A 22,308-nucleotide genomic window follows, 5' to 3' on the forward strand; every position below is an offset into this window, starting at 1 on the left:
ATTTTGCTATTGTCATGAATCCTAATGGAAATATCTGTGTTTTCCAGGGGTCTCAGGAAACCCCTGTGAAAAGGTCGTTTGACCCCCTAAAGGGGTTGTGACCCACAGATTGAGAAACGTGAGTCTAAAGCAGCTGAACTATTATTCTCAATTTCTCAGTTTTACTAAGTAGATACCAGCACGCTTCTTTCCTTTAAGCCATAGTAGAAAAGTTTTTTATTTCAACCTGAATGAAAATAAGTATATGCAATGAGGAAAATGTTCAGCCGCTCCGCTTTATGTAAAGGCTTCTCTGTTCATTTCATTTTATATTTACTTATTATCATGACTACTAGCATCAATTTAGGATCCTTCTAGATTTTAAACATATCATTTTCATCAAGGGCAGAAACTGTGTTAACATATAATTTTATGGCCTTTAGTATACAATTATATTTAATGGTAATTTTCATTTTTTTCATCTTTGGTGCTAGATTTATTTTTAAAAAGAGGCTTTCATTTCTCATGTGTAGAGTTAGTCTCTCTCTACTCCTAACTGTGATACCATGTGCTATAAGATTATTGGCTCCTGTAATGCAAGGACAATTTTTTTAATTCACTATCTTCTAGACATATAGGTCCAGTTTTTAGTTTGTATTTAAATGGTTGGTTGATAGCATCATCCTTTCTTTTAGTTAGGCAAGAAAACAAATCATTTGAAACTGGAACAATTATATTGCTGGGCTCTGGTAAATCTTTTCCTTTGGAAGAATAACGATTTTGATATGAAAGCATCTATAATAGGGGGCCCACAGAGCCTTAAGGACCTTAAACTTAATTGTTCATATTCTTATATTAGTTGTAATAATATTTTGAAAGAATGTTCATATCTTTGAAAAGCTGGGTAGACTGATTTTAAATTTGCATGCTGAAGCTGGGTGTGGTGGTGCACACCTTTAATCCCAGTGCTCTGGAGTCAGTGGAGGCAGAGGACTATGTATGACTCCAGGTCTACAAAGCAATTTCCACGCCAGAGGAGGCTACATGGTGAGAGACCGTGTCTCATAAAATAATTAATTTATCAGTTAATGTTGGAAAGTCCTCTTAAATCAATCTGGAAGGTGAGAGACTCACAATAATCCTCCTCAAGTAAGAATCCCCCGCCCCCCCCCCTTGGAGACAAGGTCCCTCTGCCATGCGTAGTCCTGGAACTCTTTTTTTTTAGATCGGGCTGGCCTCGAACTCAGAAAGATCCACCTGCCTCTGCTTCTCAAGTGCTGGGGTTAAAGGCATGCGCCAACACCGCCCTGCTTCAAATAAGAATCTTAATAATTCTCCTGTCTCTTTTCTCTCTCTCCCCAATCTCTAGAAGTTCCTATCCCGTTGCTACACGCCGCTACCATGTAGACCTTGGTCCAACAGAACTACAATTCCCAGCTTGCTGTGGACCTCCGCGGTTGCAGTGCGCCCTGGGAAAGGAAGTGTCCCGCTCCCCTATTGGCTCCACGCGCGTGTGCGCAGAGACCACGCAGATCTCGTCAGGTTCCCCCGGAACTCATTTTGCATCCTAGACATCGTAGCCGGCGGGATTAAAGAACAGTTCCACTTCCGGTGCCACCGGAAGCAATTTCGCGATGGCATCTTCTTCTGCGGACGAGTCGGCCAAAGCAGCTCGGAGAAGTGACTCTCACCCGCAGAAGCAGAAGCGCGAGAACCAAGGTGAGGTGGTGTGAGAGCCGGTCTGGAGTTGGTGGATCTTGAAGCATCATCTTTTTTTATTTCCTTGGCTGCGGGACTTGGGTTAAACCTCCTCTGGACTGTGAAGTGCCCGCAGTTGGAATTGCTGATAATTGGGGGAGTGTTGATGTGCGGGACACGTGTTTCTAACCCGGTGCTTTTGCCAAGGGCAGCCCCTGACAAGCAGAGCTGATGTGCATTCTGCCTCCAGTAAAAGCATGAGAATAAGAAATTGTGGGAGGCGAGGCAGAACTTTGCCGCGCCCTGGGGAGGGAAGGTTGGCGAGAGGATGCAGACCGGGATCAGGTGGGATGGATAATCCTTATGTACAGTGCGCGCTGATGATGGAGTGAGGCGGACACAGAAATGTGGGGACCGAGCGAGGTGGGAAATTTGTCCCACCTTATTTTCTGATTGCTAAATTACTAGATGACACAGCTTAGTCTTTAGTTCTGACTGCTAGTTTGATTTTTGATGCCCGAGTTTGATTACTCTCTTGAGTTATAATTTAATTTCAGTATGAAAATAAATCCTAATGAAATGCATTTGAAGTGTTTTTTTTTTTTTTTTTTTTTTGGTAATTGTTGCGTTTAAAAACGAAGTGTGTAAAGTACGCCAGGGACTATAGACCTGACTGAAAGATCAAACCAACGCTTGAGGAACTGACAAGTTAGACTTTTCAGAAGAGTTCACAAGTTTCCCATGTGCCAATCACAGGGGATATTTTCCTTTCTGATGCCCGGAGTAACTAATCTGAATCATTCGAGTGTGCGGTTACCTTTTCTTCAGTCATTATGATTTTCAACACAATACTTCGTTTTTGCCTTAGCAGAATGAAAGGAACGCGTATGCGTTGCTGTGTCTCGAGCTTTCTCTTTGGTTATTTAACCGAGGTGATGTTTGTAGGTGTGATTTTATTCTTGTCACTGTTATGTGATGCTACCTTATATGGAACACCTTTCAATTCTCCCGTGGGTGGACATTTGGGTTCTACCCACTGCTTGCTCTTGTAAGCACCTTTGCACATGTCTTCTGGTAATGCCCAAGGGTTTCTGTAGGGACCCTAGGATTGTGAACTGAGTTGCAGGGTATGTTTGAGTAATGCTAACACTGCCCGGTAGGAGCTGCGCCAGATTTTTTAAGGAAAAATTTATTTCGGCTCACAGTGTGAGGGTACATACATACAGTCAACCGTGGTGAGGGAGCTGTGTTGGTATGGCTAACAGATGAGGTTTCTCGGGGTTGGGGATTTTAGTAGTGGTAGAGCGCTTGTGCAAGGCCCTGGGTTCGGTACTCAGCTCCGGATAAAAAACAAAAACAAAAACAAAAAAACAACGAAAGAAACAGATGAGGTTTCTCATTGCTCCAAATTTACAGTAATTTTATTACTTCCGTTTTGAAAATGTGCTGTCTTAAAGATAAGAAATTGTAGCTGATTGTTTTTAACTGGGCTTCCCGGATGAAGTTGCACGGTTTCACCTGTCTTGGGGCTGCTTGTCCTTCCTCTGTTGTGAAAGCCTCTTTCACTTCTTTTGCCTGCCAGTGCTTTGGTAGGTGGCCATTTTTCCCTTTACTGATTGATAACAGTTGAAGTGTTTAAATGGAACACATTGCATTTTACGTTACCGGTTTTGGTAGCATTTTAGTTCACATTAAAAAAAGAAGAAGATACTGGAGACTGAATGGTTTATGAGGACTGATTCTTAGTATTTTGAACTGGAAATAGCAAAGTGCATGTAAGTGGAAAAGTAGAGAGCAAGTTTTCTTAAGTGGGGTTGATAACCTGGGCCAAAGACCAGCTTTTCAAACTTCGTGGTTTACAGAGTGCCAGATGAGATGGTTTAAGGAGAGATTTCTGGCCCTCACCCCAGGGATTGTGACTATGTCTGGGATGGAGCCCCAGATAGCATTGCCCACAAACTCCCACAGGTGTGCTGATACTACAACTTCATAGGTGATGTCTTTGAGTGTAGTCAGTGTGTAGCTATTAGATCTGAGTGACTTTTAAAGAGCTGGGGCTCTTTTAAGACAGACGTGATGCAGGGCTCTCCAGAGGTGTTTTCATTTAGTCATCAGTGTTCTAGGCTATTCCAGCTTTTGTTCCTTTGGGTCCGTTAGTCCTTTTGGATTGGAATATCTTCTCCTATAAAGTAGAAATAATAATAGCGGTTCTTTTATTCATAAAATGTACGTAGAAAGCTCTTTGGAAAACTTAAAATCCTGCCACAGTGATTGTTAATTGACATTATACACCAGAATCCACTTTTAAAACTTTGAAAAGAACACACACACACAGGTTCTATACCAGAAAAGTCAGATTATTAATATTAAAATGATAAAAGGGTGTTTGAACCATAATATAGTGCAGTAAAAGTGTCTCAATTGCTTCTCTGCTGATACATCCAATTAGAGTGGATACAAGGAAGAGTGCGCCCCCCCCCATCCTTGAAGAACTTGTTCTGATGAGGCAACTGCAGTGCATTCAGATGATCTGATATGGTATTATGATGATGTCAGAGTTGTGGTCATGATGTTGAATAATGTGAAACCAGTGGTGGTCGGGGGAAGGAAGGAGTGTATTGGGAAGCTTATGAGGATGTGCACAGAATGTGCACCACCTGTCTGAAAGACCATTAACACATGATGTGGGAATTCTTTCTTCTGCAGATGAGGCAGAACTCCTCACTGTTCCTGATGGTTGGAAGGAACCAGCTTTCTCCAAAGAGGACAACCCCAGAGGGCTCTTGGAGGAAAGCAGCTTTGCGACCTTGTTCCCAAAGTACAGAGAGGCTTACCTGAAGGAGTGTTGGCCTTTGGTGCAGAAAGCCTTGAACGAACACGTATGCAAGCTTTAAACATTTCATTTGAGAGTTTGCTCTTGATCTTGCTATTTATTCATTCATTCATTCACTCATTTATTTATTTATTTTGGAGACAGGATTTCTCTGTGTAGCTCTGGCTCTGGCTGTCCTGAAACTAGCTCTGTAGATCAGGCTGGCCTAGAACTCACAGAGATCCACTTTGCTGTGCCTCCCGAGTGCTGGGTTTAAAGGCATGTGCCACCACTGCCCAGCCTGCCTTTACTTTTAATGAAATTTGTGTGTGCTGGTGGATTTTGGTTTTGGAGATGTTGACATAGCTTGTTAATTTGGTTCCTTTAGTATTTAAAGGAATCGAGTTCTTACAGTTCATTCGTTTTAATTTTGTACATAATAAAGTATTTTGAGAAATGCCCAGGCTTTGAATAATTTAGAGGTATCTCAAACTATCGGAAATCACCTATGACATCCAAATCTCCAAACGCCTTTTCCAGGCAGCGATCGTTACCATGTACTTGGCCAATTTGAGCCAAGCCATGTTTCAGATTTTATTTTAAACAACACCTGCTGATGCACCCAGGGTTTCCTTATTTGTCTCCTGCTGACAAGCCTCTGGGGGGGGGGGTGTTGTGATGTTCACTATTCACAATTCAGGACTCTTCTGAATGTGTCACAAGTCCGAAAAGAGCATTTTGCTTTGCTTTGTTATGTAGTTCCTGGGGCTGGGGAGATAGCTCAGTTGGTAAGGTGCTTGTAGTCAAGTGTCAGGACCAGAGTTCGACCCCCAGTACCCATGGAAACAGCCAGGCATGGTGGAGACAGACCTTAGACTCACGGGCCAGCCACGATCACTTACTTGGTGAGCTCCAGGCAGTGCCTGACGAGAAACCCAGGGAGTTGAGCTGTGGCCTCTCCATGGCATGTGCACACTCTCTCCCTCCTCACATGCTCCCATGCACACAGAGGAAATTAGTTTTTAAACATCCGGTTCTTGCTATTGAGAGCCAGGGCTCATCTCTGCTGATTATTGCTGCTTTGTGGACCTGTGAAAATGAGTTTTGCATTTAATCCCTTAACCAGGTAGAAAGTAATTTGAAAGGAAAATCCATTTCTCAGTCTTGGTCCCAACTGTTTCAAGTATGAAATAAATCAAGTTCTTATTATTTGTATTTAACTGCCCAGCTTATTCGGAGTGGGACTTGAAAGGCTTTGTTAGCTGAAAGGCAGGGAGGTCGGTAGGTGAGTGGGATCGGCTCTATAATGATGGAAAACCGAACCCCACTTTGGCCCTTTTCTTTTTGTAGCATGTTAAAGCAACGCTGGACTTGATTGAGGGGAGCATGACTGTGTGTACCACGAAGAAGACCTTTGACCCTTACATCATCATTCGGGCCAGAGACCTAATAAAGCTCTTGGCGAGGAGCGTTTCATTTGAACAGGTGTGTGTCTGGGACGGGTGTGTGGGTGTGTGTAGGTAGGGGTGGGGGATTAGTGTGTTGGTGTTTGTGTACAGCTAACATGGTGAGCTTTGGGCCAGTGAGAGACTGTTCAAAAAACAAAGGTGGGCCATGCCTGAGGGGACCGTGGCAGCTTGTTAGCAACCTGCAGGTCTGTGCCTTCCTTCCTCTGCCCGTTCCCTCCCACCCTCCCTCTCTCAAGTTTTCATGTTTGTGCTTAGATTTTATTACCCTGGGCTGATAGGAAAAAAAAAAGAAGGTTGATGCATTTTTTCCCCTCTCTCCTAAAAGGCAGTACGGATACTTCAGGATGATGTTGCATGTGACATCATTAAAATCGGTTCTCTAGTGAGAAATAAAGAGAGGTTTGTTAAGAGAAGACAGCGGCTTATCGGGCCCAAGGGCTCTACATTGAAGGTACTTGTCATCAGTGGAGTGTGAGCTGCTCGGGAATAGACTTTTCAGTGCACTGAGTTTGAATTGGCTGTTTTGATGCAGGCGCTGGAACTCCTGACAAACTGTTACGTCATGGTGCAGGGGAATACTGTTTCAGCCATTGGGCCTTTCAGTGGCCTGAAGGAGGTGAGAACTATGACCTAACATTTTCACCAGACAAAGATGAAATCATCTGGTAGCAGTATAACTGTTTGTTTGATAATGTTTTAGAATCCTTTTGTATGTTTAGAATGTGCTTTGTCTAATTTCTCATGTAAATTGTACGCCATATACCTTGGGCGTCACCACTCTGGGAACGCCTTTGACCACTATGGAGATAGCCTGTTCTGAGTTCGGTCTGTGGACCATCACCCGACCCCATTACAATACTTAAAAAAGGGTGGTTCACATCTTGGTAGCTCCTATAAGACCCTGGTGTCCATACTTGGAGGCAGTGTTTGGAATACTGAGCAGAGGCCTCGTTTTTTGTAGTAATGCATGCAGCCAGCAGAGGTCAGACTCTGAAAAGATTTCCTGCAAGCCAAGTTTTTTGTTTTCGTGTTCTCATGAACATTTTCTGTAACTTGTCAAATGTTTAGAGAATGCCCGTGGAGCACATCTTTCTGTCAGGTCCTTTTCATACTGTTTTGAGCTGGATCTGGCTGGGCAGTTTGCTTCCATCTTAGGACGGTTTGTAGTAGTGATTCTGTTGGCCTCTTTCTCATAAATTGCTTACCTTTTTCTAATGAAGCAATAATAAATATATTAAATATTTCACAGTTGTAAAATTTTTTGAAATATTTTATGTAGTTCTTAGAGTAGATCTGAGATACAGTTTTCTCTCCATTTTGCAGACATAAAGATGAAATGGGAATATTAATTGACTCTTATGTGGTGGGGCAGTCCCAGAGTTATTATTATAATTTATATAATAATAATAACAACTATTATTATATAAATTATAATAACAACTATTATTTTGCAGAGCTGGCAATCAAACCTAAGGCTTTGTGCAAAACAGGCAAGCACTCTTCTACTGAGCTATAGTCCCTGTGCCAGGATTTGAACACTTGCCTTTTAGCTCTAAATCTAGCCCTCTTCCCCCAAAGCACTACCTCCAGGGTACTGGCTGTTGTGTTCGTTGTTTACTATATAGTCACAGTAATGGAACAGTTTTTGATTGAAAAGATTGACTCCTGTTATACGCGATCTAGAACAGTTGAAGTTATATCCAGTGTAGCGGTTTCTCTCTGATCCGTAGGATAGTTTACAGTAGGTTAGTCCTCTTCTGTCCAGTTTGTTAAAATCTCCGTGACTGCTTCATTTTTCTTTGTGAATTTCAGGTTCGAAAAGTAGTCCTTGATACCATGAAGAACATCCATCCAATTTATAACATTAAGGTGAGTGTTGATTGTAGTCATTAATTAATGATTGTCAGACTTCTAGCATCACAAAACTGCTTTTGAAAATTAGGTACTCTATGAAAACATAGCATGCACAGAGATAGAGCAAAGCTGTTTTGGATGAACTCTTCCCTCTCTTCTTTGGTGCTTGTATCGCCCTTGTAAAAACCGTGGAAGGAGAGAAATACTGTCATTTATTGTAGCCTTCTAATACATTGAGAATGAGCCTCCCAGAACTGATTGTAGGTGATATCAGTCAGATTCTGCCTACTGTTGTCCAAGTCTAGACTCTCAGGTTACATTCAGCTTCCTTTGGGATTTAATGCTCTAATTGTAGCCCTCTTTGGGAGAGGCCTGTCGTTTGCCTGTGTATGCAGAGTCACTGATTGGGCTGGAACGCAGCTGTCTGTAGTCTAGGGAGCCGTGGTGAGAGTCTGTGGGGATGCAGCTGTAGTCTAGGGAGCCGTGGTGAGAGTCTGTGGGGATGCAGCTATCTGTAGTCCAGGGAGCCGTGGTGAGAGTCTGTGGGGATGCAGCTATCTGTAGTCCAGGGAGCCGTGGTGAGAGTCTGTGGAGATGCAGCTGTCTGTAGTCTAGGGAGCTGTGTGCAGCCTGTAGAGATGCAGCTATCTGTAGTCTAGGGAGCCGTGGTGAGAGTCTGTGGGGATGCACTTAAACTTGAAGAAGTTGAAAAGTCACTAGAATTGGGGTAAAGTAATTTTAAAAATTACTGGGCTTTTCCTCTTGCTACCTCAGTTACTGCTGAAGTATCTTGCCCACAGGAAGTGCCTGCTAATTAAGACCTCTCTTGGTTATCAAGTTGAGCTTTAGTGGAATGACGGCAGGGAAGCTGGGCTTCATTTCCTGTTTATGTTTAATCTAGAGTCTTATAGTTTCTGATGTTTGGCCAATTGTGCAGGTTTAAAATCGATGCTCTTGCAATTGGTTTATTCTCCTGAACACACTAGGAAGCAATGTGTTAACAAATGTATGAATTTAAAAATTTAAAATTGTATTATATGTATGTGCCTAAAGACCTTGATGATTAAACGGGAGTTGGCCAAAGATTCCGAGTTACGATCACAGAGTTGGGAAAGATTTTTGCCACAGTTCAAACACAAAAATGTGAATAAACGGAAGGAACCGAAGAAGAAGAGCGTTAAGAAGGAGTACACGCCCTTCCCTCCTCCGCAGCCAGAGAGTCAGGTGAGTGTTGAGTGGTCAGTGCCAGGACAGACGAAACCGGATTTTGTTTGGCATGTTACTGAGCGTTTAGGGTGGGGGGGGGGGTGTCAGGAGGGCAGGGTCTGGGGAGTGGGCATCACATTGTCAGTAAACTGCTGGGGGCAGTGTCAGGCAGCCAGTGTTCTGCAGGTGGAAGTAGCCCATGGAGTTAATGTTTGGTGACCGTGTGCTGTATCATTTTAAAAGTCTTAACTCTCATCCGTTTGTTTCTAAGTTATGGATTCCTTCCATTTTGCCTTCCTTCTGGTTCTTTCCTTTACACTTGTGGCTGGGATTTCCATTCCTTTCTTGCACTTTTTCCTGCACTTTTTTCTTTGGGCCACACCCTCCCAGCAAAACTCCACAACTTTAAAAAACTTAAAGTGGAGAAAAGTCCCATCTTTGGATTAAATTCACTAACAGTTCATGACTCCAGCCTCTGCTCGGCCTAACTGTGTGGCAGACCTTTGTGTCTCTTTTCAGTTCCCTCCCGCACCTGGGAGATACCAGATACCGGCATTCTGTGGATCTGGAATATTTGAGGCCATCAGAAAAGAATTCCAAATTCCTTTGACTTTCCCCCACTCCTCCCCCCGCCCCCCATCAATCCGTTCTTCCTGCTTGGCTTTGGTCTATAAGTGCCTGGGATCTTGTTTTGTTATTTCCTTCTTTGCCTGTATTGTAAAATATCCCATCTTAACCAGGTTGGTTCTGATAGGAACTCATGGCCACTGTCTTCTGTTCCTCACAGTCCTGTGTTTGGAGTTTCCAGGGAAGATCTTAAGGCAGGGGGGGTGGGGGGGTGGGTATTGGAGTGTAAAGATCATGGTGAGAAAATGGGAATGCCAGGCAGGGCATCTACTCTGGGAAGGCAGGAAAGTGAGACCCTATGGGAAATGAGAGTGGGGTTGGGTTGCCAGTGTACTATGCTGTTTAGACTTGTGTGGGAAGTCCTGGAATAGAGAAGTGAGATGCCTCCGTCTTTTCTCCTTTTTCTCAAGATTGCTTTGGTTCTTTAAGATCTGTGCTTCTTGTGAGCTTAAGGATGGCTTTTTCCCACCTGGGAAGAACACTGCATTGATGTCATAGGTTGCTGTAGGTAGCATGGGCCTCATCAGTATTAATTCCTTGAATCCACCACAGGGAGATGCTGTTATCTTTCTGTATTCTCCCTTTTGTTAGTTAGTGTTTTATAATTTTCATTGTAGAAGTCTTTTATTTTCTGAAGTTTCTAGGTGTGTGTACACATGTGTGTTACAGGCCTTGCCCAGACTGCTGGTCGTGTTTCCCAGGATAGCCAGGAATGTGGCTCACTGCATTTGTAGATGAGGGTCATGTTGTGATATGGAAAGATTGGAGACCCTTGAATTTAGCAAATTTGTTACTGGGGTGTGGAAAAGCTAATGGCTTTGTATGCTGACTTTGTGTCTTTTCTGAGTTCATTCATCAGTTTAATAGTGTTTTGGTGGAGTCCTTAGCTTTTTCTACATAATTACATCTGTAAACAGGTCATTTGATTTCTTTTTGCCTTTTTTCATGCCCAGTTGCTGTGGCTACCACCTCTGGTGCTTCATTGAATAAAAGCATTCAGAGTAGACATCTTTAGTTCTTGGTCTCACAGAATATTCTCAGTTTTCCACAGTGTGGTGTTGACTCTGGGTCTCTCATTTATGACTTTTATGTTGAATTTTATTAACTGCTTTTGCTATATCTATTGAGGTGACTCTGGACTTTGTCTTTCATTCTGTTTCTGTGTTAACATGTATTGATTTGTGAAAAGCCATTTTTGCAAATCTTGAAAGAAAATAGCACCATCAAAGTCCTAATTTTAGGAGCTGTTAGGTTTGACTTGCTGGTCCTGGTTCTTTTTTAGATTATTTACTTGTTTGTTTTTTCGAGACAGGGTTTCTTTGTGTAACAGTCCTGGCTGTCCTGGAACTCACTGAGATCCGCCTGCCTCTGCCTCCCGAGTGCCAGGACTCAAGGTGTGCGCCATCTTTTTTTAGAATTTTTATGGCTATTTTTTCAGGGATATTAGTGTATGGTTTGGTTATCAGGGAAATGCTGCCTGCATAGGATGACTTTGGAAGGGCTTGAGAAGAATTGACATTAGGTCTGAAGAGTCAAGCACTGAAGCCATTTGGTCCTGAGCTCTTCTCCATCAGGAGACTTGTCACTGACTTCATTTTATTTTAGGATGTCTGGAATGTTTTTCCTTCAAATTTTGTAATTTATTCCCATGCGGTTGTGTAGTAACACCAGTGAAATTTGTGTTTAGTTAATGCTGGCTTTAATATCCCCCTTTTCCTATTCGAGTCTTGGCGAGCGTAGCTGTTGGGCCGTTGGCCCGCTGTTCTTTGGGCTTTGTTTCTGCTGTGATTTTTCTTTCCCTCCCGAATTGGGCTTTGTTGCTTTCGAAGCCATCCGTAGCGAGGACTCGTTGTGTTCTTACCTGACCTCTGCTGAGGTCACTATGTAGTCTGAGTCCTCCCTCAGTGTTGCTTCCCGCGGCCTTGCTATGGTGTATTTCACTCCTTTGCAGGGGGTGGGGGTGGGGGAGAGCTGAAACAGGGTCTTTCTACGCAGTCCTAGATATCCTGAAACCATTTAGACCAGGCTGGCCTCAAACTCAAGAGATCTGCCTGCATTGGCCTCCTGGGTGCTGGGATTAAAGGAGTGCTCTACCACACCCATCCTATAGTTCCTTTTATTTCAACATGTTTGTTGCTGATTTTTAATTATATTCTGTAATGTTATAGGATACTATCTTTTTTCCTCTTCAGGATTTGTTTTGTAGCCTTTTGTAGCCTAATCTGGTTTATTATAGAAAAACCTATTTGATGAAAGGATGTCTTTAGGTCTTTTGTGGCTATTAGATATGTTCTATACACATCTATTTGAGCTGCAGTATGGGTTAACTTTTTTTTTTGGATTATCTGTTCATTGATGAAACTTGGGTATTATAGTATCTGATGGTGCCCACCTGTAATTCCACTGCAGGAACACTTGCCCATTGACTGGTCAGACTAGTCAGTAGCCTAGTGGTGCCACAGGAAGCGTGTTAGGAACCTCAGGACCCCCTCTGTGACACTCATACTGAGGCCACCTCCTGCAGGGAGAGAGGGACAGTGTTGAAGCAGAACAGTGATGGTGCTCCTTCCTTTGATGGCAGTATGTACCCGAGAGCTGGAGTCCAGCAAAGTGACTTTCCACCCTGGGGCAGTTCAGGGTGAGATGGTCCAGCCATGGCTGCTCTAGGGCCCCTCTATGTGTCCCTGTTGGGAGAACAGTAGCAAATACTATGGTTTTTCTCTTATCCTGTCAGTGACAGACAGGTAAAGAGTGGGTTAGAACAGCAGGAACTGCTTGTGTCTACTTCCGGACCTAGCACTGGTTTAAATTAGAAACTTTGGCTTTTTTTTAAACCCTTGGTTTCCCAGGGTAAGTTCCCGCTCACTCACAACCCTCATTCCTCACAGTACAGCACACTCCGCAAGCATGGGCAGTGTTTGTGGTCCCTAGATCAGTCCCTTCCTAAGGCTGTAGGCCCTGGGAGATAATATCGGGTCCGTGGTACTGCCAGGCCTGTGTACACATGTCAGGTTCTTTACCTTAGTGGGGGTAAAACGCTAGTGTGGATTGCTCATTGATGAACACCTGCCTCCACCTGCACTGAGTGGCTGGCTGATCTTTCATCCGTATCCCTGCAGCACGGAAGCGTTTTCTCCCCTAGCTCAGTAGCTGAGATGCTCGGGGTAGTTTGTTTACTTGGGCCGCTGTTGTGGGTTTTGATTATAGTACTTCACTCTCTCTCTCGCTGATACCCCATGTTCTCATGCTCATTCACCCCAAAACAGGGCTATACACCTGTTACTTTGGCTGTCTTTGCCAGGCACCTCCATTCGGCTGACGTGTAAGCTTCTTAAACAGCAGTGCCTCCCTGGACCTGTCCTCATACTCTTTTCTGTGGCTATGAGCAGCTTATTTTATCCGACCTGTGCACGGGTCAGTTCCTTATGCCTCACTGAGATGAGGACACCAATCTCAAGGAACTGTTAATGAGGTTTAAACTACAAGGGTTGAGACAGTGACTTTGTATCCCTCTCGTTTTACCTTTTTGCGACAGGGTCTAGCCTTACCCTAGCTTCTCTGGGTGCCAGGACCAAAGGCATGCACAGCCACACCGGGCTTAGACCCTTTCCCTGTTCTCCTGTGCTGTAGCGTCAATCCTTTCGAAGTCCTGTTCCACCTCCTCGGAGTCTCAAGCCCCACCCACCCACCCGCAAACTCATCTGATTCCCTTCACTCTTCTCTGAAACCCTGACCTTTGGTCCCACCTGAATGAATGAGTTCTGTGATGTCCTGTCTCCATGTTTGTTAGCCTCAGTTCATACGTCCGTCTTGAGTGGCCCGCTAATTAGAGTACTGATTCCACCGTTTTTCCCACAGGACACCATGACTTTCTTAGGAAGTTCCTCTCATCTACTTTATTTCTGATCTAACTGTCAATACTGTCTCTAACAGATTGATAAAGAATTGGCAAGTGGTGAATACTTTCTGAAGGCAAATCAGAAGAAGCGGCAGAAAATGGAAGCAATCAAGGTAAGGCTTTTAAGATGGCTCACAACATTCACAGCGAAGCTGGCGATCACTCGTTTACTGAGGCGTTTCCCACTGCCTAGGCCAAGCAAGCAGAAGCTCTGACGAAGAGGCAGGAGGAAAGAAACAAGGCGTTTATTCCACCTAAAGAAAAGCCAGCTGTGAAGCCCAAGGCAGGCAAGTAACCCCGAGGGCATGTCCCTTCATGCTTAGGAACAACGGGTTTCATCAGCACCTAGGCAAAAGGGATGGTTAATCAAGGCTTTTGTAATTTGGTGTGGCTTCGGGTCCTACCCCGCAGCCTCTGTCCTGTGCTGGGGTTTGATTTTTTTTATTGGAAAGATTCAAACCCAGGGCCGTCACTGCTGCCACGCCTCAGAGGCCTTTCCCAGCTGGGGCTTAGCTCATTTCTGTGTTAGCACGCACTTCATCTCCTTAAGCAAACAATCAGGAAAGTCTTCATAAGGATGGCCTCATTCTGATCCCCCCTCTCCATTTTCTTTGCCTCTGGTGACGTGTCAGAGGAACCCTCCAAAGGCAACATGGGCACGTGGGGTGGGGACGGATAGTTATTTTTAAAATAAGTTTCAGTAGTTAAGTACTGTGGTAGCTACACCCATGATTGCCTCAGAGTGGAGGTTGAAAGTGTCTACACCTCCACTGTCTGGACTATTTGAATGGTACATTTTATCTTTTGATTCTTTGATGGTTTGAAAACTGTACCATTGTAAGAAAAAGGTGCATCCTTTTAAAATAGATTTTGGCCTGTTAAGATCACCAAATGCTCTCATATAACAAAGTCATGTTATGTAAAATAAGCCTTGTTAAAATTACTCAAGCTAGAAGGACTACTAATACTACTTTTCATGGAATGTAATTTTACATTATTTTGTACACACTGGAAAATTGGCATACTAATGACTACTCAAAGAATTGAGCTCAATACACTATCATATCATTTCATCTGTCTGATTTGTTTCCTCAACTTGAAGTTTTTAGAAATTATTAGAAATAATTTGAAATTTGCATATTTTCTTGTAAAATTTCACAGCTTTTACTGAAACTAAGATTGACGTGGCGGCTATCAAGGAAAAGGTTAAGAAAGCAAAGGCCAAGAAGCTGGGCGCCCTTACAGCGGAGGAGGTGAAACTTAAGATGGAGGCTGATCAGAAGAGACAGAAGAGGAAAAAGTAACACTGGGAAAAGCTGGCCCTGAACTTTACAAAAGGAAACACCTTCCAAAGGACTTTGAGATGATTGTCCTTGCCTCACCTACAAGTAGTCGTGCTCAGAAAGTCATGACCAGAGTTTTGTCTGTGATGGACGTATCCTTTGTAAATACATTCGTATGTATTCTTCAAGATTGTGCAAGGCAGTGGTAGAGACCTATAGCTACATCGTGCCCGGCCAGTCCCAGGTGGTTTTGTCTAGACATCATTTCAGGAATACTTCTTGTAAATTATATAGATTTTTTTTTTTATTGATTATAAGCACACCCAAAGCCTTTGAGGAAAATAAATGCATATTTTCTACTGCTAATGGCAACTGTTTTGGCTTTATTTTATTCCGGGACAAAACTACCCACAAACAGAAAAACCAAAACTCCAAATCTCTCGGTCACTGTTATCCTAACTCTGAGGAAATGATATCAGAAAAACGTATATAGGCATCTAACCTGCATGTATGCAGTGTGTCCACTGAGGCCAAAAGCGGGCATTGGATCCCCTGGAACTGGAGTTAGAGGTGGTTGTGAGACACCATGTGAGTGCTGGTCCTCCAACACAGGTCCTCCTCAAGAGCAGCCAGTGTTCTTAACCTGGGAGCTGTGAGGGCTATGGGATTGAGAATTATCAAAGGCGTAGTCTGCCGCTCTGAACCGCAGGCAGGCTGTCTGTGGCTGAAAGCCTAGCTGTGGCAACCTCAACCGTCCTTATTGATCAAGTGGAAAGGAGAGCTTGCTCTTTGTAGACATCAGAAACTCAGCAGTTCTATGGCTCTATGAAACATTTTGAAATAGCCACTTATGCCTAAGTAGTCCCCAGCGATGGCACTAGTCCACAAGAACTAGGTTAGGGTATTTGTGCTTCACCAAAATGGTAATTATAACAGACAGTATTAGAAGTACTGATTTGACAATGAGACAGAGAGATGTGTATCTGTTACGTAGATATATGGGCCATTCTGGATAGTCAACAGAGTAGTAACCTGTGAAACAAACAGAGTGTGCTTTTAGTGTCTCATGATGTGCTAACCCAGCCCACCCAGTGCCCAGTCAAACAGCTTAGGTTTGCATACGTACGTGAGACAGCGTCCCTCTGTGGGTTAACTGTAAAACCAGAATGAAGAAAAGGTTAGGTATGGGGGGAGGTATGTTGTTAATGACATCTTGATAACCATGAACTTGATTTGGCTTTAAGTACAGTGATTGTGGTGGTTTCACAGAAAATGGCCCCCAAACGGAGTGGCATGATTAGGAGGCTTGGTTGGAGGAAGTGTGTCGCTGTGGGGGTGGGCTGTGATGTTTCCTGTGGCCTTCTGTTAAAGGTGTTGCTCCCCGCCATGATAATAATGGACTAAACCTGAGCCACCCCAGTTAAAGGTTTTTCTTAGAGTTGCCGTGGTCACGTGTCCCTTCACAGCAATAGAAACCTAAGACAGTGATTCTCAAAGATCAATCAAGTTTTTGCTATTAACTGTCAACTTACATTTTTATGCACTTAGTGGAAAAATTGTTTAATATGCCACAACCACCTGATGAATCTTATTTTGAGCTATGGTTGAAGCTAAAGGTTAAAATATAATGGTTTGTTTTAAATGATGCAATTCAAGTTATTTTCTAAGCTCCTCCCAGAGAAGAATGGTAGACACTGTTCATGATCCAATGCAGTGGGGCATCTGGCTTATTAAAAGTCGTAATTATGTCTTCCTCTGAGCTTCAGGTTTTGATATTCAGAGCACCAGGGAAGAAAAGTGCCCCGATTGCTTTGGCATTCTAGAAGCTTTCTTTTACGTAGATTGAATGCCCGTGATGGAGCCACCTGGAACTTGTTCTGGGTACTCGCGATCATCTCTGGTCATTACACCTGAGCTGCCTTGATTGACAGTTGTACCATGCATTTGCAGCATGTTTCTAGTTTTCCCCCGTGTGCATTTGCAGAGGCATAGATCAACATTCAACCCCAGAAACAAATGGACATCCACGCACTAGCTAAAACTCCTTATGTACCCTGGGTATATCCAATTACTGGCACAGCGGTTTTGCATTCTGAATGACAAACTATAATTTGTCAGGTAGGTTCTGTTAAATAAAAGCTTTTATGTTACAATCTTTACCCTCCTGAACCTCACAATAAAAGATGGGATGGTTTTGTCAATTGGAAACACTATTGTTCAGTATTAGTACAGAAGAAAGTGCAGTGCTTTCAAAGAGGCCTATATTTATATTTAAAAAGATGGAAAAATCAGTGACAATCTAGAGCTTAAGTCATCTAAAGTCATTCAAGTGTGTTTGCCTTTCTCTCTTCCGTCCAGGGTTTTCACTATTGGACTATAGTCAAGCTCAGTTTCGTCAAGCATAGACACCATCTCAGGTTTGATCTTTAAAGGTTCAGAGCTAAAACACCAATAGCATTTTTGTGTTGTGGCAGATAGTGACAGTTCATTGAATGACTACATGCAGCTCTATGAGGTGGTAGTGTCGTACATTTTACTATCGAGGAAATAGATACAGAGCGATGGCCAGGGTCTCATAAAGAACTGTACATTAATTAGACTGGTACTTTTAGTGCTTTGGTTCTGAGAAGAAATTAACTGCACATGGGTACATATTTGAGTTTCCTGATGAGGCTGCTATGTATGAATAAAAATAATACAATACATTGGGAGAAAAATGGGTCAGGTGCAGTTTTATGCCTGAAAAGTTCAGAGTTTAAGTAGGAGGAAGGGGAGCAGTTTACTGGAATTTAGGTCTGGAAGGGACCTTGAAAATTGTGTATACAGCACACTCCCTAAGAGGATGCATATGGTACAGCTTGGACTTCTACCCCTCTCTTCTAAGCACTCCCTATCCTGGCCTGGCAGCCATGAGGCAGCTTGCTGCAGATGTGGCCCAAAAGAACCATAGGATTGGCATAACCGCAGTAGCTTCAGGTTCCCTTCGTACCCTGGAGGAATAGACTTCTTAAAGGACACTCCCACAAGTCTATGTTTGGTCCCAGAACAGTAAGCTAGTGGTTTATTACAGCTCTCTCGAATAGCTACAAGGATAAAATGAACACTTAAACCTTAAGTAGTCTATGGAAAGTTTTTCTTGTATCTTACTTACTGCAGAGATTGTTGAGACACCTGTCATCTTTTGGGCAATCACTGCAAGTGGTTCCTCGCTTATACGGCCGCGTCGGGTAGTTTCCTCTGTGAAGCAGAAGACTGTTGTTAGTAAACGCCCCCCAACGCAATTGTGCTTTACTCTGAATGCTTGACCAAATCCAGAATAGTAAGATGGATAGACTCAGGAGGCTAAAAAAAAAAAAAAAAAAAAAAAAAAAATGCATAGAGATGGAAGTGGAAAGTTGCTAATATTTGGAGGGTTCGTTATGTCCTAGTATCTATGAATATTGTATAATTTATACTATTTCATTTAACTATGATAACTTGGAGAATTATTTATTTTTGTTTCTGTTTGGCAATAAGGAAACTGAATATCTGGGAGATTAATAGCTTGCCTAAGATCTCAGTTTATATATATGAGTCAGAAAGAAATCTAGAAATGTCTTATATTGGGCCTTTTCTACTTAACCCATAGCCAATGTGATTACTTCCATCCAAACACTGCCTATCCTAGAAAACAATTACACTGTATATTTTCATTGTCCCAGGTCACCATAGTTTTTACTAGATATACTATTGGGCTGGGGTAATGACCTACAAAAGAAAAAGGTGGGAAAATTAGAAGCAATCCATTTGCATATAAACAATGTGATATGAATAGTAACTGATAATTACTGTGTAATAAAAGATGGAAAGGATGGATGGAGAGAGCTTAGTAAAGTGTCTGCCATGCAACCATGAAGATCCCATGTTCATTTCCCAGCTCCTAAAAAGCCAGGAAGGGCAGTGTTTGTTTCAAGTTCTAGCTTTGGCGAGTCAGGTAGGTGGATCCCTGGAACTCACTGGCTGGCCAGCCTAGCCTCATCAGTGAGCCCCAGGTCCCAGTGAATAATATCTCAGAAACAGGATTGTATGTGTGTTGTATATAGAGGATAGGGATGGAAAGCTGGAGAGATGGCTCATTCATTGGTTATAAGCCTCTGCTCTTTCAGAGAACCTGGGTTCAGTTCTTAGCACTCACATGATGGCTCACACAACAATCTATGACTCCTGACCTTAAGTTCTAAAGGATCTGACGCCCTCTTCTGACCTCTGAAGGCACCAGGTACATAGGTGGTACACATACGAACGTGCAAACAAAACACTCAAACATGAACAAATCTAAGAAAATAAATAAAACCATGCACACCAACACATATATGTGTACCTGCACACGACTGCATCTATTCCCACCTGCAAAAATAAGATAGCAAGGGGTCTGATAATAATCACAGTCAGTTTCAAAGTAGGGCTGAGCATTAATGACTTAGCATCTGCAGCAAGTAGAGTGTGTGTTGTAAGAGTATCCACTGTTCTCAAAGATAAAGGCACCGATAAAAAAAAAAAAAATCAGTTAATCAGTTATGGCTAAAACAATTGTTTCTTCATTTGTAATGAAAGGAAATGTTAGTTTTGTGGAAAACAGATTTAACTTTTCTAATTGAAGTTTATAGATGTCTCCTTCTCCAGTACTAATATATCCCCATTAAGAAATCCTTATTTAGAACCACAATGATATTTCATCTCCGGTCCTATATGCATATATGTATATGTATGTATCCTCTAATCTCATTTGGCTTCAAGTTAAATTAGGTTGCTTCAGAAGTTCACTTTTTGGGGTCGGGGCTGGGGAATATGGTACATTAATAGAGAATATGTCTAACATAGAAGAAACCTTAAATTCGATCTCCAATACTATAAAAATAATGATAAATTATCCTCATACTATATCGTAGAGCTACCCTACCCTTCTAAGGTGTCACGAAAAGTGGTTGCTGGTTCAATTACAGCTTAGGCTGCTTTTTCTCTTGTTTCTCCCTTCCCAGATCAGATTTTTAAGTCAAAACTGTTGTTGACTTCTAAATGACACTTGACTTTAGTTCCTCCTTCCGGCTCACACTCAGTCAGAATATTAAACACCTCTCTGGCACAATAGCTCAGGGAGAAATGAGTTTGTTCCAGTTCAGGAATCCACACAAAGTTCCAGGCAGCAAATGTACGAAAAATGGTTACACGTGGAGAAGCTTTAAAGCCCTAAACTATAAACAACTACTGTAAGTCACTATGAAAATCACCCCCACAGGAGAATAGGCCGACAACAGGATTCACAAAAGATATGAATGAACAGTCTGATAAAGTGGGTTCTAATCACTAGTTATGACAGAGATGGAAAAGAAAAAGTAATTTTCTGCAGCCTACCTTCCATCACCTACTGGCCGCCATTCACATGAAACCCAACCCTGAGCTCTAGGTAGAGACCCCAGAGCAGTGTCTCCTCTACCTTATCTAGCCAACCCACCTACTGCAACAACCAGGGACCATGCGACCATGCTGAGTCTGACCCACAGCTCTGTTTAGGAGCCTCTTACTGCCTATTACCCACTGCTGGGCTTGGAACCCCAATAAGGGACCCCTAGAGCTAGTCCCCTTCCCTCATCCACCAGCCACCCCACTCACCTCTTGGCTGGACCTCCACTGAGAAACCTCAGGAGCCAGCCCCCTTCCCCTAACTACCCTATCCAGCTATCCCAGTGACCATGCCAGTAGAAACCAGGTAGAAACCATCAAAGACTGGTCACCCTCCTAATCATCAGCCACCTTACCAGCTGAGCTCTAGGGCCACATGGAGCCCCATAGGGAATCCCAGGTATGGATATCTGAGCCAATTCTTCCACCTGCCCACGCAACTATCAGCCACCCCATCCACCACTTATCTGAACCACCCCAGAGTGGCCCAAGACTGAACACTTAAGCATCATACAGTTGGTTCATAACCCTGGCAGGATCCAAACACCCACCCAGCCAACAAAGGTGAGCTCATATCTATCCATACACACACTGCCAACTAACCCTAAATGCCTAAGTCTCGTTGCAAAAAAACATAAATTATCAATATATCTCAAGAATCCAACACCCCTATTGTAGTGGGTAGCTGTTCCAGCTTTGAACTGGAAGTACCCCATTGAGGCTTCCAGTAACTGTCATGCCTACTTATGGCCTGTCCCTGATGTGGGGCTAAAACTGGAGCCCTTGAGACCCGAGATCCAGATGTGCCGGCACTCTTGGTTCCTGGTAATCCTGGATGCTGAGTGGTAGACCAAGCAGAGTTCTCCAGAGAATACTGCTGGACCTCTCCTGGACTCTGTAACCTATCCCTTTACTTGTAAGTTACCCCCCAAAATAAACCTCCCTTTTAACTATGTGGAGTTGCCTTAAAAACTCCCCCAACACCTCTATAGTATCATTTCCCAAGAAAAGCAACTTAGTCAACACCCAAGAAAAGGACTTTAAAATTACAAAGAGGTTCAAGGGTCTCAAAAAAAAAAGTGGATATGAATAAATGCCCGGATGAAGACCCTGAAAACATTTGAATAAAATAACAGAAAGGAGATTTGGAAATAGAATTTAACAAAGAGAGAGAATCTCTGAAGAAAAGCCAAACTGGAATAAAACTTGAAATGGAAAACCCAGGTGTGGTGATATTTGTGCTCTAACAAATAAAACTTGCCTGGAGATCAGAGGACAAAGCCAGCCACTATATTAAACATAGAGGTCAGGCCGTGGTGGCGCACACCTTTAATCCTAGCATCCGGGAGGCAGAGATTCATCTAGATCTCTGAGTTCAAGGCCACAGTGGGAACAGAGCCAGGTGTGGTGACACACACCTTTAGTCCCAGTACTAGTTAACCATAGAGATCTGGAGGTCTATACTGATAGACAGGAAGTGATAGAACTGGGTGAAAAGACGAAGTGATAGATCTGGGTGTAGAGAGGAAGTAAGATGGCAGGGCACAGGAAGGTATATAGGAAGTAGCTCTCTCTTGGGCTGAGGATTTCCTAGTGGTAAGAACTTGTGGCTGGCTTGTTCTATTCCTCTGATCTTTCACTTTCACCCCAATATCTGGTTCTGGGTTGTTTTTTTTTTTTTATTAATAAGACCATTTAGCAATTCATGTTACACCCAGGAAGTCAAACAAAAAGCTCAGATGAAAGCTTCACCCACAGACACCCAAGAGGAAGATAGAGTATCAGTTAAGAGAAAATGTTAAGTATAACAAAACCCCAGGAACAAAACATCCAGGATATCTGAGATACTATGAAAAGAAAAAAAAAAAAAACCTACAAATAATAGGTATAGAAGGAAAAGAAACCCAGGTCAAACGCACAAAAACCCTCAATTCTAAAGAAAGAAATTGTATTATCAATGTGCAGAAAGCATACAGAACACCATATAGACAGAACCAAAAAAAGGAAATGCCTCATGACATAATAATTAAAACATTAAAATAT

General features: G+C 42.9%; 2 protein-coding genes across 2 annotated transcripts in view; one reads left to right on the top strand and one right to left on the bottom strand.

Annotated features, from left to right (window-relative positions):
- The first annotated feature begins 1,600 nt into the window (after nucleotides 1-1,600).
- Nucleotides 1,601-15,318, top strand: Krr1 (KRR1 small subunit processome component homolog). Its single transcript, XM_036170181.1, has 10 exons — nucleotides 1,601-1,698; nucleotides 4,384-4,556; nucleotides 5,840-5,974; nucleotides 6,284-6,409; nucleotides 6,491-6,574; nucleotides 7,771-7,827; nucleotides 8,866-9,036; nucleotides 13,579-13,656; nucleotides 13,737-13,830; nucleotides 14,705-15,318. The coding sequence occupies exons 1-10, from the start codon at nucleotides 1,614-1,616 to the stop codon at nucleotides 14,845-14,847; spliced, it is 1,146 nt and encodes a 381-aa protein (XP_036026074.1). The 5' UTR covers nucleotides 1,601-1,613; the 3' UTR covers nucleotides 14,848-15,318.
- A 127-nt stretch (nucleotides 15,319-15,445) lies between these two features.
- The window catches only part of Glipr1 (GLI pathogenesis related 1), a 34,869-nt gene continuing 28,006 nt past the window's right edge, over nucleotides 15,446-22,308 (bottom strand). Inside the window, exons 5-7 of the mRNA XM_036170182.1 lie at nucleotides 17,978-18,063; nucleotides 15,953-15,979; nucleotides 15,446-15,858 (exon numbers count right to left, since the gene is read on the bottom strand). Of these exons, the coding sequence (XP_036026075.1) occupies nucleotides 15,704-15,858; nucleotides 15,953-15,979; nucleotides 17,978-18,063 (268 nt within the window). The 3' untranslated portion in view covers nucleotides 15,446-15,703. The remainder of the gene's footprint in view (nucleotides 15,859-15,952; nucleotides 15,980-17,977; nucleotides 18,064-22,308) is intronic.

Source organism: Onychomys torridus, chromosome 20 (genome assembly GCF_903995425.1).
Source record: "Onychomys torridus chromosome 20, mOncTor1.1, whole genome shotgun sequence".
NCBI lineage: Eukaryota > Metazoa > Chordata > Mammalia > Rodentia > Cricetidae > Onychomys > Onychomys torridus.